The sequence below is a fragment of the Panthera uncia genome, chromosome F2 (genome assembly GCF_023721935.1).
Source record: "Panthera uncia isolate 11264 chromosome F2, Puncia_PCG_1.0, whole genome shotgun sequence".
Lineage (NCBI taxonomy): Eukaryota > Metazoa > Chordata > Mammalia > Carnivora > Felidae > Panthera > Panthera uncia.
The window spans coordinates 37,051,834-37,065,528 of record NC_064812.1 but is presented as its reverse complement, the minus strand read 5'-3'; the positions used below and the strand labels follow the sequence as shown (position 1 = coordinate 37,065,528).

The 13,695-nt window shown below is 37.1% G+C and overlaps 1 protein-coding gene across 5 annotated transcripts in view; it reads right to left on the bottom strand.

Moving 5' to 3' along the window:
* The window catches only part of RGS22 (regulator of G protein signaling 22), a 135,340-nt gene that overhangs the window by 24,701 nt on the left and 96,944 nt on the right, over window positions 1–13,695 (bottom strand). For all 5 annotated transcript variants that reach the window (XR_007458582.1, XR_007458583.1, XM_049633582.1 and 2 more), the window contains 2 exons: window positions 4,345–4,539; window positions 1,605–1,697 (listed from right to left, as the gene is read on the bottom strand). Coding sequence is in view for 3 of the 5 variants with exons in the window: in XM_049633582.1 (XP_049489539.1) it covers window positions 1,605–1,697; window positions 4,345–4,539 (288 nt within the window). In the remaining 2 variants the exon portion in view is untranslated. The remainder of the gene's footprint in view (window positions 1–1,604; window positions 1,698–4,344; window positions 4,540–13,695) is intronic.

The window sequence follows — 13,695 nt, the reverse complement described above, 5'->3', positions numbered from 1 at the left end:
TAGAGTAATGCAAAATATTTTTCTAATAGTACGTTCTTTAAAATTTTTAATATTTATTTATTTTCGGGAGACAGAGAGACACAGTGCAAGCAGGGGAGGGGCAAGGAGAGAGAGAGATACAGAATCTGAAGCAGGCTCCAGGCTCTGAGCTGTAAGCACAGAGCCTGACACAGGGCTTGAACCAACGAAGTGCAGAATCATGACCTGGGCTGAAGTCAGATGCTTAACCGACTGAGCCACCCAGGTGCCCCAATAGTATGTTCTTTAAATGTAACCTTTTCATATAAAAGTTAATTATTAGGCATTTTTAAAACCTTATGTTTTGCAATTTATAAGCTCTATATAAGGGCAAAGAGCTAGAGAAGCTTATTCTTTCAAAAACCTTTCCTCTCCTTATATAATTCATTTACCCCTCTGTTTATTTTTGAAAAGCATCAGACCATTAGAGAAACTACCAATATTTAAAAAGTCAATTACCAATGAAGAGAAGGATTATGGGAAGTATTATACATTTTAGTTCATAAAGTTTAAAATGCAACTTAAAATACAATGAAAATGCTACGTTTCAATTCACAAAGTTTAAAATACAAACTTAAAATACAACCTCATGAACTTTTTCATTCATAAACTTTAAAATAATAACAAAATGTGCTGTCTTTTTGGATTTTTACGTAGCCTTTCCAAGATATGAATTCGTAGTTTTTCAAATAAAGAATTTATGTGTTAAAAAGGCAACTATCATAAAGGTTACATTTAAAAGTCCACTTTATTATTTGTGTAAAATTTTATTGTAAAGGAGTAAAAATTGCAGACAGGTACAAGAGAGAAAGTTAAAATATCACTTGAAACTTTATTGTTCAGAGCTAACCATCTGTAATATTTTGGTGATGTCTCAGATATTTCCAGATACCTCTCTTCGTATATATGTATACATGAGAAAATATATAATTTTACATAAATAGGATTATATGATACCAGTGTTTTTTTCCTTATATTTTTATATAATAATGTGCCCTAGGCATTTTTCACATCAATAAATATAACTGTCACCTTTATGTAGATACACACATTTAATTTTACGACTTTCAGGATCTGAAAGGATTATGTAGGTAATCCAAAAGTTGCAAATTTATAAATCAAAATAACACTTTAATATCCTAGTCAGTCCTATGATCTTTTTCCTGATGCCCCTAAATCCTTTCCATATTTTTTCCTTTATTATTTTCCCTATTGCTGTCACACAAAAGTTCCTTTTCTGTTTAGAAAACTCAATTTAACTCTTTTTTTGAATTGACAAATAGAGCTGCTGCTATACAGAAAGCAATCAGAGATGTTCAAAGGAATAATGTGGTTTGAAGGCTCTTAACTAAGGCAGGCATCTGCTTTGTCTTTTGGCTTTGCTGTTAAATGTGTCAATAAAAAGTGACACCTGTCAAATGCAGCATGCTAGGCCAAGAAGTAGCAGAAAAATGGAACTGCCTATCCCTTACTTGATCAGTACATGATCTCCTCAATATATTATCCCCCTCCCCCTGCCAATATACACAGTGGTAATCCTCTCCAGGATAAAAAGTTTGTTTTTTCTAAGTAGAGAGCTGTCTTACCTCAGCTTTCTTGGAAAATGTCTCTTTATGCAAAGCCTGTAGCTTTCTGAAGTATGTGGAGTCTAGCTGTCTAGTTTCTTCCACCAGCTCCACCTAATAAAACAATAATAAAGCTCATAACATCAAGAGAATGTGCGTTATGAAAAAGTGCGGAAAGAATGCACAATTTGCCAGTAACAGCGGGCTAAAAAACGAATACACTTGCCAATAAAGTAAATTAGTTTGGAGGCAAAAGCAGGAAAACCAACATAAAAATATTAGCTACAGCATATTCAGACTTCTCATGCATGCGATAAAATATTTCTATGTAATGATATAGTGACATCAGAGATCATTCCTCCTTTCTGGTCACCCTACGTGAACTAACAAACACTGCACACGTTTTGGGTCACATTTCCATTTTCTATTCATTATAATAGGATAATAGTCATGAAAGCAGGCACTGCTAGGTTTAGAGACCAAATAATCCACAGTAGAACAAGAAATGACCAGACTCCATCATTATTCATCTGCAAGCTAAGGTTCTGTTAACTGTAGCAAGAGAGGAGGAGAGTCATTTATCAAATTAAACTCACAGTAGGTCTCATGCTACAGAGTGTGCATTGCACTGTTTTATATCGTCAGAAGAACAAGCTCATTCTCCATTTCTCTCTTCCAGGGAAAAAGCAGTTTGGCGGACTGAGAATTTTCTACATTTAATAGCTAGTTTTGGTAGTCTCTTTGATTATCCTTTTTGGGAAACAGCCTACACAATCCAGTCAGATGGACTTTTACAGACGTCCTCTGGGCTGCATTTAAGGGCATTTGTAATTTCTTATTAAAAAGAGTGTATAGGGGTGCCTGGGTGGCTCAGTTGGTTAAGTGTCTGACTTCGGTTCAGGTCATGATCTCACGGTGTGTGGATTCATGCCCCACATGGGGCTCTGTGCTGACAGTGCAGAGCCTGCTTGGGATTCTCTCTCTCTCCCTCTCTACCCCTCCCTGACTCGTGCTTGCTGTCTCTCTCTCTCTCTCTCTCTCTCTCTCTCTCTCAACTTAAAAAAACAAGTATATGGTTTGTCCCACACATTTTGTAAGAATCATTACCAATGCCAAACCTTTTTGATTTAGCGAAGTTAGTTTTAATGCCAAATCTTTTTTTTTTTTAACATCTCAGGACTTATCTCAGGTCCATTTTCCTTTACACCATACACTGTATTTAAAATAATGACTGGAGGGGCACCTGGGTGGCACAGTCAGTTAAGTGTGTGACTCTTTTTTTTCTTTTCAAAAATGTTTTAATTTTTTTTTAATGTTTATTTACTCTTGAAGGAGAGAGATAGAACGTGAGTGGGGGAGGGGCAGAGAGAGAGGGAGACACAGAATCTGAAGCAGGCTCCAGGCTCTGAGCTGTCAGCACAGAGCCCAACGCAGGGCTTGAACTCACAATTTGTGAGATCATGACTTGAGTGAAGTTGGTTGCCCAACTGACTGAGCCTCCCAGGCGCCCCAAGTGTCTGACTCTTAATCTCAGCTCAGGTCATGATCTCACAGTTTGTGAGTTTGAGCCCCACATCAGGCTCTGCACTGATGGTACGGAGCCTGCTTGGGATTCTGTCTCTCCTTCTGTCTGCCTCTACCCCGCTTGTATGCTCGCTCTCTCTCTCTCTCTCTCTCCTCTCAAAATAAATAAACTTAAAAAAATTTTTTAAATAAAAAAGACAGGAGATCATTTTTTTAATTTCATATGATACCCTAATTTTCCTAATATAACAGATGTATTTTGTAGTAGAAAAGATGTAACACTAAGTTTTCAGGGCAAAGAGAAATCAGGAATGAAAATTTAATTATTTTGGTCATTGAATTTAGTAAGCCATAGAACTGTTTAATCAAATCCAGTAAGGTAATTCTATCTGAGGTGTTTGGGTATTAATTTTATCTTAATTTATCTAACCTATTCTTTCTGGTAGAAGATATGACTAAAAAGTTGTTGAGACATGAACAAAGAATAGCAATACGAGGGCAACAGAGTTCTACTGGAAATGACCTCATGTACAGGGTACATGCACAACTTAATATAAAAGATACCTATGAATGGTTGTAATCTGTGATTTAAAATAAATATTTAAAGAAATGTCTTCCACCCATCAATAAGAATGGTGAAAATATTCAGGCACTGAGATTTAAAATGACCTCTGCTGGAATTGAAAAAGATGTGTTGACATTTTTATCTAATCAAGCAGTCTGACCTGATGAACATCTAGGGGTATCTTAAAATAGCAACACTGAAGTTAGAAAATGTGTTTTCCACAGGACATATGAAACATTTCTATTTTCCATGGGTGCAATATTTACTATAACTCATCCAGTATAAAATTAAAGGGTTTTTTTCCATTAATCAAAATTAAGGCCACTGCAGAGAAATGGCAAGAAAGGACAAAGCCAATAATGTTATCATGGCATATTTTGTTAGTTCGCAGGAAACCAAAACTCAGATTTCTCTCTGTCAACATATTTGTATGGAGAACTAAAAAATGACAAAGATTTTAGTCTTTCATTAGGACACAATAGAGAAACTGGCAAAAAATAAAGTTAATAAATACTTTCCCGGCTCTAATATTGAGACTGCCAAATCTTAACTCTGAGTCCCTGGCCCATGTAAGACATTTTTCAGTTTTTCTCTTGTGAATTAATAATGCTGCTTATCATCAGTTTTGTAGTAAATGAACGGTTCACACACCGTTTCTTAGTGCCACAATACCTTTCTAAGAGCAACTTGGTCTAATTTTACCATCTGTGTCCAGGGCTCAAGAAGGAGGAGAAGGATATATTCTTCTGCTGTGTCAAAAAGGTCTTCAAATGGTGGCTGTATTCTCATATAAATTTCTTTTTTCTTTTCCTGTTGGAGTCCAATGTCAAGAGTGGCCGAAGGAGCAATGTATGTGGCAAAAAGATACTAAGGGAGAAGGGAGAGAAATGAGAGGATGTTGGGAGAAACCATAATGGTTAGCAGGTTCCTCAGCAAAGGCATTTTAAAAAGGTAAGAGAAGAGACACAAGCTCAAGTGATTTTTTTTCTTGAAAAGATGCATAAAACTACTTACGTCAAAGCAATCTGTTTATTCAAAAGGCTTCTCTTTCCTTTTCCTATTTCTTCAATGGTAATTAATCAATTTGCCATGGATCTTACACAAGAGTATATCATTTGGATATTTAATATTTTTTATCAGATTCCTACTTTGTATTATTATGATTGATTCCAGGTTATATGCTTCCTTTTTCCCTTATGTTCACAATATTTCTAACACATTAGGGCTACTTTCCAAAATGTTTTGGAATGCCCTTTTGGACACACGAGGCAAGAAACAAGGACTGAAAAACTGGCTATTGGTCTTCTAGTATAGGGACCCAACAAACTACCTGCCCTACCCAACTGAGTTGCAGACTTCTTAAGACTGTTGCTAATTACCCCTTTCTGCTCTAAAAATATCTCCATTTGGTGCAGAATGCTGTGGAAGAGATACAAGAAGGAAGTAAGAGTGAATGGAAAGATACACATGGAATTTCTAGCTTCCTAGAAAAAGCATAAATGTCTATTCCATTCTACTCATTTGTCTTTTCTCTAAATAACAGCTATTTACATCTCAGAAGTAATTATTAACATTTTATTTTTTTAAATGTTACATACTGAATATGTCATGCCCTGCATATCGGATTTAAATGTAGTTGTACTAACAATGTCAAATTAATTGCACTTAATTTAATTTTTTACTTAGTTTTTGGACCTGATAATGTCCAGATTCCACTCAGGCAGTAGATCAGATAGACAGATTGATATATAGACAGAGAGACAGAGAGAGTCATACCAAATACCAAATATAAATAGTCTTACATAAAATAATCTTTTAAAAGTGTTAAAGGGTCCACATTAATAACAAGCATTTACTGAGTATCTACTAACATCTTAGACACTTGTATAGGTGCTATGTATGCGAAGATTAATGATTAAGACCCAATACCTGCTCTGAAGGAGCCCACTGGTGGTGACATGGAGATGAAAATCAGCAGAAGAAATACAGTGTAAGTACTACCACAGAAGTACGCATTGCAAATAAGAACATCAATGACTGCCTGTCCATTCTTTTCAAACTCACATCCCATTAATCACCTCTTAAACATCATACTCAAATACTAATTCTTCTGTTATTTTCCTAAACCTTGTTGTTTTGCCATTCCACACCATTGCATGTATTGTTCCTTCAATCTTGGATATTCACCTTACCGTGCGCACCTTGTCCACTTGATAAACCCTGACTTATTCTTTAAACACCAACATGTATTTTTCTTCCTCCAGGAAGCCTTCACTCACACCCTCCTCCCAAGATCATTTTCTACCGCTATACCTACCACACTATAATGCAGTTATGTATTATGTATCATCTCTTCTAGAATGAGGTCCTTGAGGGCAAATACCATAGCTTGTTCTTTTGTCATTCTCCAATTCCTAAAACCGTTCTTGGCAGAGAGTGGATGCCGTAAATGTTATTGAATTGCACTAAATCCATAGAAAAGACTCATTTATGTCTTGGAATGGGAAAGGAAAAGGTTTAGAAACCTTTCCAAGAAAAGATAAGCTTGTCTTATCCTTACTCCTTCAGCTGAATCTTTAAAGATGAGTTGGAGTCAATCAGGCAAGAAAAGGGAATTGATGAGAAAGATGATTTAAGAAGAAGGAAAATCTGGGCCAAGGCATTAAGGCTTAGGGAGGTTTTATAACCTATGGAGAGATTCTAGACTCCAAGGAGATAACACTGGCTAATGGAAAGAGGTAGAATAAGAGAGGATACTATAAAGTGAGGCAGGAGCCAGGGCATGGATATGACCTTTTGTCCCTTGGTAGGGAATTTCAATTTTACCTAAAGATATATAATGAGGGCTCTCTGAGGGGTGACATTATTGGATATGAATCTTAGAAATAAATCACTATGGCATCAGGAAAGAGAAACAGTTTGAACAGTTTGAACAAGATTTGAGGTAGTTTGGAAATTATTTCAATAGCCAGATAAGGAATTATATGCCACCTTCATCTCTTGCCTGCTTTTTGCAATAGCCTCTTAACTGGTCTTCAAAGGTTCCTCTTTGCTTTCTTAGTGTTTTCTTATGACAGCAAATAGAGAGGTCCTTTTGCCTATCACTCTTCTCAACTCTTCAGTGACTTCTCATCTCACACAGACTAACAGTCAAAGTCTTTATAATTACCTATAACTGGAGTTTTTGAAACTTTCTCATTACTGAGGGAACAAGTATTATAGTTCAGGACCTGCCAGTGGGGAAGCCCGTGTAAATATCCTACGGTCTAAAAACACCCTAAGAGCAGGACTAGACCAGGTATAGACTCTAGCCTTGAGTCTTTAAAGTGCTAAGCAAAAATAACTGCTAATCTGTAATTTCGTACCCAGCAAAAATATCTGATAAAATGAAAACAAAGATGTCACAAACCAATAAACAGAAGCAGACAATCCATCACCAGCAGAACTGTACTATGCACATAAAGTAAACAAAGGTAAGAGCAGGATGGAATAGAGAATAGAATTGCATAAATATGTAAGTAAATATCAATAAATGTTGACTGTAAAACATAATAACAATAAAGTCAGAGGAAATAGTAAAAGGGCCTAAGAAAGAAAGGTCGAAATTGAGCAGGCAGGTTGAGGTACAATTGAAATGATCTACCATAAAGCCTACTACAAGATAGTAATGTAATATTCAGGGCAGAGTCTCAAAGAACTAGAATAAATGGGGTGCCTGACTGGCTCAGGGTCACGAGTTCAAGCCCCTCTCTGGGAGTAGAGCTTACTAAAAAGAGTGAAGCTAAGGGAGAAGGACATGTAGAGAGCAGTTAAAAGGGAGTACTATAAAGATCAGTACATAACAAGGCACTCACTCAATAAATATTTGCTAAATGGATGAATGGAAGACTAGTATCCTCAAGTGAAATGATGACCCGAAAGGGGAATTTTCAGAGTTCAAAAATTTAAAGCACAAGTAGTTCTAAATTCTGATGAATTCCAACATAAGGCTAGCCCATAGTTAACTTAGGAGAAATGGAGATAGACACTGGAACTGGATAAGTTATTGGGCAGCATATATGTTATTAGGGCTATCTGTGTGGATATTGAGAAAGCTTCATATGATAAAAAGGTACAGAGAAATTTCATGAATCATGCACTGAAACTTAATAAAAACATAAAGAGAACTTAAAAGATCTTTAGACAGCATTAATGAGGTTTAGGAGAGGGGAAGTTAGTAGATGGAGCAGACTTTAAACTTTTTGAAGTATTAAAAGATGAGACTTGTGGGGTGCCTGGGTGGCTCAGTCAGTTGAGCGTCCGACTTCAGCTCAGGTCATGATCTCTTGGTTCAAGAGATGGAGCCCCGCGTCGGGCTCTGTGCTGGCAGCTCAGAGCCTGGAGCCTGTTTCAGATTCTGTATCTCCCTCTCTCTCTCTGCCCCTTCCCTGCTCATGCTCTGTCTCTGTCTCAAAAATAAATAAACGTTAAAATAAAAAAATTTTAAAAAAAAGATAAGACTTGAACAGCAACAGGGAACTTCTTTTTATTACTAAGTGCTGTGAAATGTGAGAGAAGGGGCATATTGAAGAGACATTTGGATGTTCTATTTAATTAGGCGATCCATGTGTTGGAAACTTCCTTCCCTAAAACAAAGGTACATAGTCCATTGGGCAGAATAATCCAGTTTGAACCATACTCTTTTTTTTTTTTTTTTTTTTTTGAGAGGCAGAGACAGACAGAGCGCTAGTTGGGGAGGAGCAGAGAGAGAGGGAGACACAGAAGCTGAAGCAGGCTCCAGGTTCTGAGCTGTCAGCACAGAGCCCGACACGGGGCTCAAACCCACAAACCATGAGATCATGACCTGAGCTGAAGTCAGACGCTTAACCGACTGAGCTACCCAGGCGCCCCTTGAACCGTACTCTACCAAATGATTATATGATATTTAAAATGAAATTTGCTTTACATACACATAATTTTTTTCTAACCTTGGGAGTTAAATATTTTTTTAAACTTTTTATTTGAATTCCAGTTACTTAATATACAGTGTAATATTAGTTTCAGGTGTACAATATAGTGATTCAACACTTCCATTCAATACCCAGTGCTCATCACAAGTACACTCCTTAATCCTCATTACTTAGTTCACCCATTCCCTCACCCACCTCCTCGTTGGTAACCACCAGTTTGTTCTCCATAGTTATGAGTCTGTTTCTTAGTGTGCCTCTCTTTTTTTTCCCTATGCTTGTTTGTTTTGTTTCTTAAATTCCTCATATGAGTGAAATCATAAGGTATTTATTTTTGACTGACTGACTTAGCATAATACTCTCTAGCTCCATCCACATCGTTGCAAATGGCAAGATTTCATTCTTTTTAATGGTCAAGTAATATTCATTGTGAATATGCACCATATCTTCTTCATCCATTCATCAGTTGGTGGACACTTAGGCTGCAGAAAAATGACTTGTAAATCTAAATAATCTAACAAGTTAGGTTTGTATCAGATTCAAATCTATTCTTAAACATTTTGTAAGTTACAGGTTTTAAAAGTGCACTAATTAAAATAATGTCATACTAAGGCAAATTCAAAAACTAAAGACTAAAATGATAAAATTAACAACATGAAAAGTGTCTCTAGAATTTGCATCAATAATTGCAAATCTACCTCAAAGGAGAGGAAATTTCACTTCCCAAATGGCTTAAGTTAAAAAACAGTGGTTAGGAGGTGTCTGGGTGGCTCATTCGGTTAAGTGTCCGATTTAGGCTCAGGTCATGATCTCATGGTTCATGGATTTGAGCCCCACTTCAGGCTCTGTGCTGACAGCTCAGAGCCTGGAGCCTGTTTCAGATTCTGTGTCTCCCCCTCTCTCTCTCTCCTTGCCCCCCCCTCAAAAATAAATAAGAAACATTTAAAAAAAATTTTTTAAACCCAGTGGTCAGGTTTTATTTGGGCAGCAATGGCATCTAATGGCAAAAATAAAGCAACTGCTTAGTCACTAGGTCAGCTACATTGAAAGTATAGTTTAAACAAACATTTGACATGCCACATACCAAACTCTTTGTGTAGAAGTTAGTATGGTTTCTTTTATTTAAAAACATGACAACGGTGAAGTGGGTAAAGCACAAAAGAAGTTGGTGATGACTAGAATAACACTAAGAGAAAGGACAGTCACCTTCTGGTGCACACCTGAATCTATTCTTTTCCCTTTCTCTCCCAGTCTTGCTTTCACTCTGCTTGTCTTTTTTTTTTCTGTTTGTCTTTTAAGATTTGCTGCTACCCACAGTCCCAAGAGAGACTCTAAATGCTATTTATGTTGTCTATCATTATACCTTGGTGGACATTGCATGACGCCATGGTAAAGCCAGATTGTTGTATGTGACTATATCAAATTGGCTTGGGCTTTTACCTTCTGAAATTTTGCTTTGTGATTTTCTTCAGAATGAGTGTCACTTCACTTCACCACTCACTATATTAATAACACAACTTCTTCTCTGATCATTGCTTTTCATCCTTTTAGACCTCTTCCCAAACGTTATCTTTACCTTCAGCCCAATATGCAGCTTCTTTCTATCCCTCAAATGAATTGTGCACCACCTGGTTTCTCTTACTTTCTTCCACAATTGGGTCTGAAGACTGCCCATCATTTCAAGTACACTCTTAAACATCCTTAATTCCTCCTACCTTGATCTTCTGTCTTATCAAGGCCCAATTCTAAGTCAGTTGAATCATTCATTCATTTTCCCAACTTTATCCTCAAGCTCCCAATAAAAACTACAACTGGATCCATTATAAATAGACTTAAAAAGAAAAAAAAAAGAACCTCAGCTGTGATCACAAAGCTTGGTGAGTTCTTGCTTATTTCTAATCAAATCTTACCTCTCCACTTTTAAGCTTTGCCTTCCTCTGTAAAGCTCCCAACTCTATCCTTACACTTCTTCACTTTCAGAAGATTTATCTTACACTTAACTGGGAAAAAACTCTGGTATGAATGCCCTCAACTTTCTTCTCAAGAGCTTTCTTGTAAATATTTTTCTTTCTCTGATGTTTCAAAGGAAGACTCCTCTCCAAGACTAAACCATTCATGTGTGGTCTTGACTCATTCTCCCCAGAACCTTGCAACATCGATTATGTCCTTAGCACTGTCCTTAGTTTACTTTTCCATTGATTCTATCTTCTTCCTTATGCTACAAAGGTGTTCAAGGGAGGTGTCTCTCCCATTGTAAAATAAGTTTCTTGACTGTTTTGTCCACAACCTACCGCCTTTCTTTCTTTCTCATCTCTACAAATCTTCATACTCCCTTTCCACTCTTCAATCTACTGAAGTCTGGTTTTCATGCCAGTGAAAGTGATCTCTAAGATCACTGACAACCATAGGAACACCAATTCAATAGCTTCTCTCCTTAATCTTCATCATATTTGATTCCTTTTGCAACTTTAACATTGTTGATTATCCTCTCCTTGACTCTCTGCCCTCAACACTGTCTCCTGATTCTCTGCTTATTTCCACTCTCAGACTCCTTTGATGATTCCTTTTCTTCTGCTCCCTTAAAGGAAAGCATTCATTAAAATTCTTTGTTCAACTCTATTTTTTTAAACTTTCTTTTAATGTTTTATTTTTTTAAGTTTATTTATTTATTTTGAGAGAGAGAGAGCACACATGAGCGCATGAATGGGGGTGGGGCAGAGAGAGAGAGAGAGAGAGAGAGAGAGAATTCCAAGCAGGCTCTACATTGTCAGTGTGGAACCTGACATAGGCTCAAACTCATAAACTGTGAAATCATGACCTGAGCCGAAATCAAGAGTCAGATGCTTAACCGACTGAGCCACCTGGGCACCCCTATGTTCAACTATATTTTCTTCTCAGTCCACATTCTTTCAGTTTCTCACACATGCCAGGCACCCTCTCACAGGACTTTCACATGGTGCCCTCTATGCCTTCTATGCACTCCAGCCTTACTTCTTTCCACCTTTTGATGGGGTTTTATTCATCCTAAAGGACTCAGTCTTCCTTGACTCGTCTGGCTTCAGTATAATTCTTACGTGCTCCTATGGGGCCCTATACTTGTAAGTGTCTCCCACTGGACCACAAGGTCTATGAAAACAGATTGGGTCTACTTTATTACTGTACTCCTAGCATCTAGCATAATGCTAAATTTAGGATGAATGAGTGGATGAATGAAAGACTTTGTCCATTCCCAAAGACTTAACAGTTAACTATATATGCAGAAGATATACACATACATACATATATATATATACACATACATACATACATACATATATATATATACATACATATATATATATGTATATATATATGTGTGTGTGTGTGTGTGTGTATGTATATATCTTTATATATATCTTTAGGCCTGATATCTTTCCTGAGCTAAAATCTTTGCTTCTAGTTGCTAACTTGCTATTGTTACGTGGATAGCCTGTAGACCCTCAAACCCAGTGACTCAATAATATAACAAATTATTGTTTCAGAGCCTCCCAAGCCTCTCCCTTCCTTCTGTATTTCCAGTTTTCATGAATAACACACCAGTCACAGCACAATCTTTGACTCTCGCACTTTCCTCACCTTCTTCTTCAAATGCAAGTCCTATGAATTTAACTCTCTACATTGAGACAAGGAGAAACTGTTAAGAACAAGTATAAAAATATGAGGGGGTGGGTGTTGTACGGAAACCAATTTGACAATAAACTTCATATAATGAAAAAAAAATATGAGGGGGAAATAAGAGGCCGCAGTTCCACTCCAAAAAGAAACAAAATAAAATTCAGACTTCTGGCCAAGTGCAGTGAGACTCTTTCCAGGCTATTGTCTACTACCTTCCTTCCTGACCTCACACTTTTACTTTGCTCTATGAGGCCACAGGGGTCCATACATATTTTTGTTGTTGTTATTGTTGTTCAACTATTTTTGTCCAGTTTTACTGAGAAATAATTGGCATATAGCACTATACAAGTTTAAAGTATAAAACATACTATGACTTACACATATTGTGGAATAATTACCACAGTAAGTTTAACCATCCATCATCTCATATAGATACAAAAAAAAAAAAAGAAAAAATTATTTTCCTCGTGAAGAGCACTCAGTGTCTACTCTCCTAACAACTTTTGTGTATACCACACAGCAACGATAACTGTAGTCATCACATTGCACATTACATCCCAAGTACTTATTTATCTTACAACTGGAAGTTTGTACCTTTTCACCATCTTCACTAATCTTCCCCTCCCCCCAACCTCTGCCTCTGGTAACTACAAATCTGATCTCTTTTTGATGAGTTTGGTTTTTTGCATATTATTTAACTGCATATTCCATAGTCTCAAGGCACTATAATTAGGATAGACATATGACCCCACTCTGGTTTAAGCCTATCATCCTGGCATAATTAACAGTTTCCCTTTCACTCCAAAAAGAATCCTGGTTTAAGTAATATGTTCTCCCTATATTTAACAGACACCAGTTAGATTAAACTATAAGATTTCTCTCAAACAAGAATCCTAGAAATTTTCACATATATTTAGAGCTAAAAATAAAGAAAAGAAAGGCAGAAAATATTCCTTGCTATGAAACACACATTTGTCTAACTGCAGTCATATGAATTGAATAGCTGTTATCAAAACCAAAATCCCAAATATTTTATTTAGAACTTGGATTAAAGCTTCACAGACTTCTCTGTTAAGACTAAATGCATTAGGGGCACCTGGCTGGCTCAGTAGGAAGAGCATGTGACTCTTGATCTTGGGGTCATGAGTTCGAGCTCCATATTTGGTGTAGAGATTACTAAAAAAAAATTTTTTTAAAGAATAAATACAGGGGGGGCGCCTGGGTGGCGCAGTCGGTTAAGCGTCCGACTTCAGCCAGGTCACGATCTCGCGGTCCGTGAGTTCGAGCCCCGCGTCAGGCTCTGGGCTGATGGCTCGGAGCCTGGAGCCTGTTTCCGATTCTGTGTCTCCCTCTCTCTCTGCCCCTCCCCCGTTCATGCTCTGTCTCTCTCTGTCCCAAAAATAAATAAATGTTGAAAAAAAAA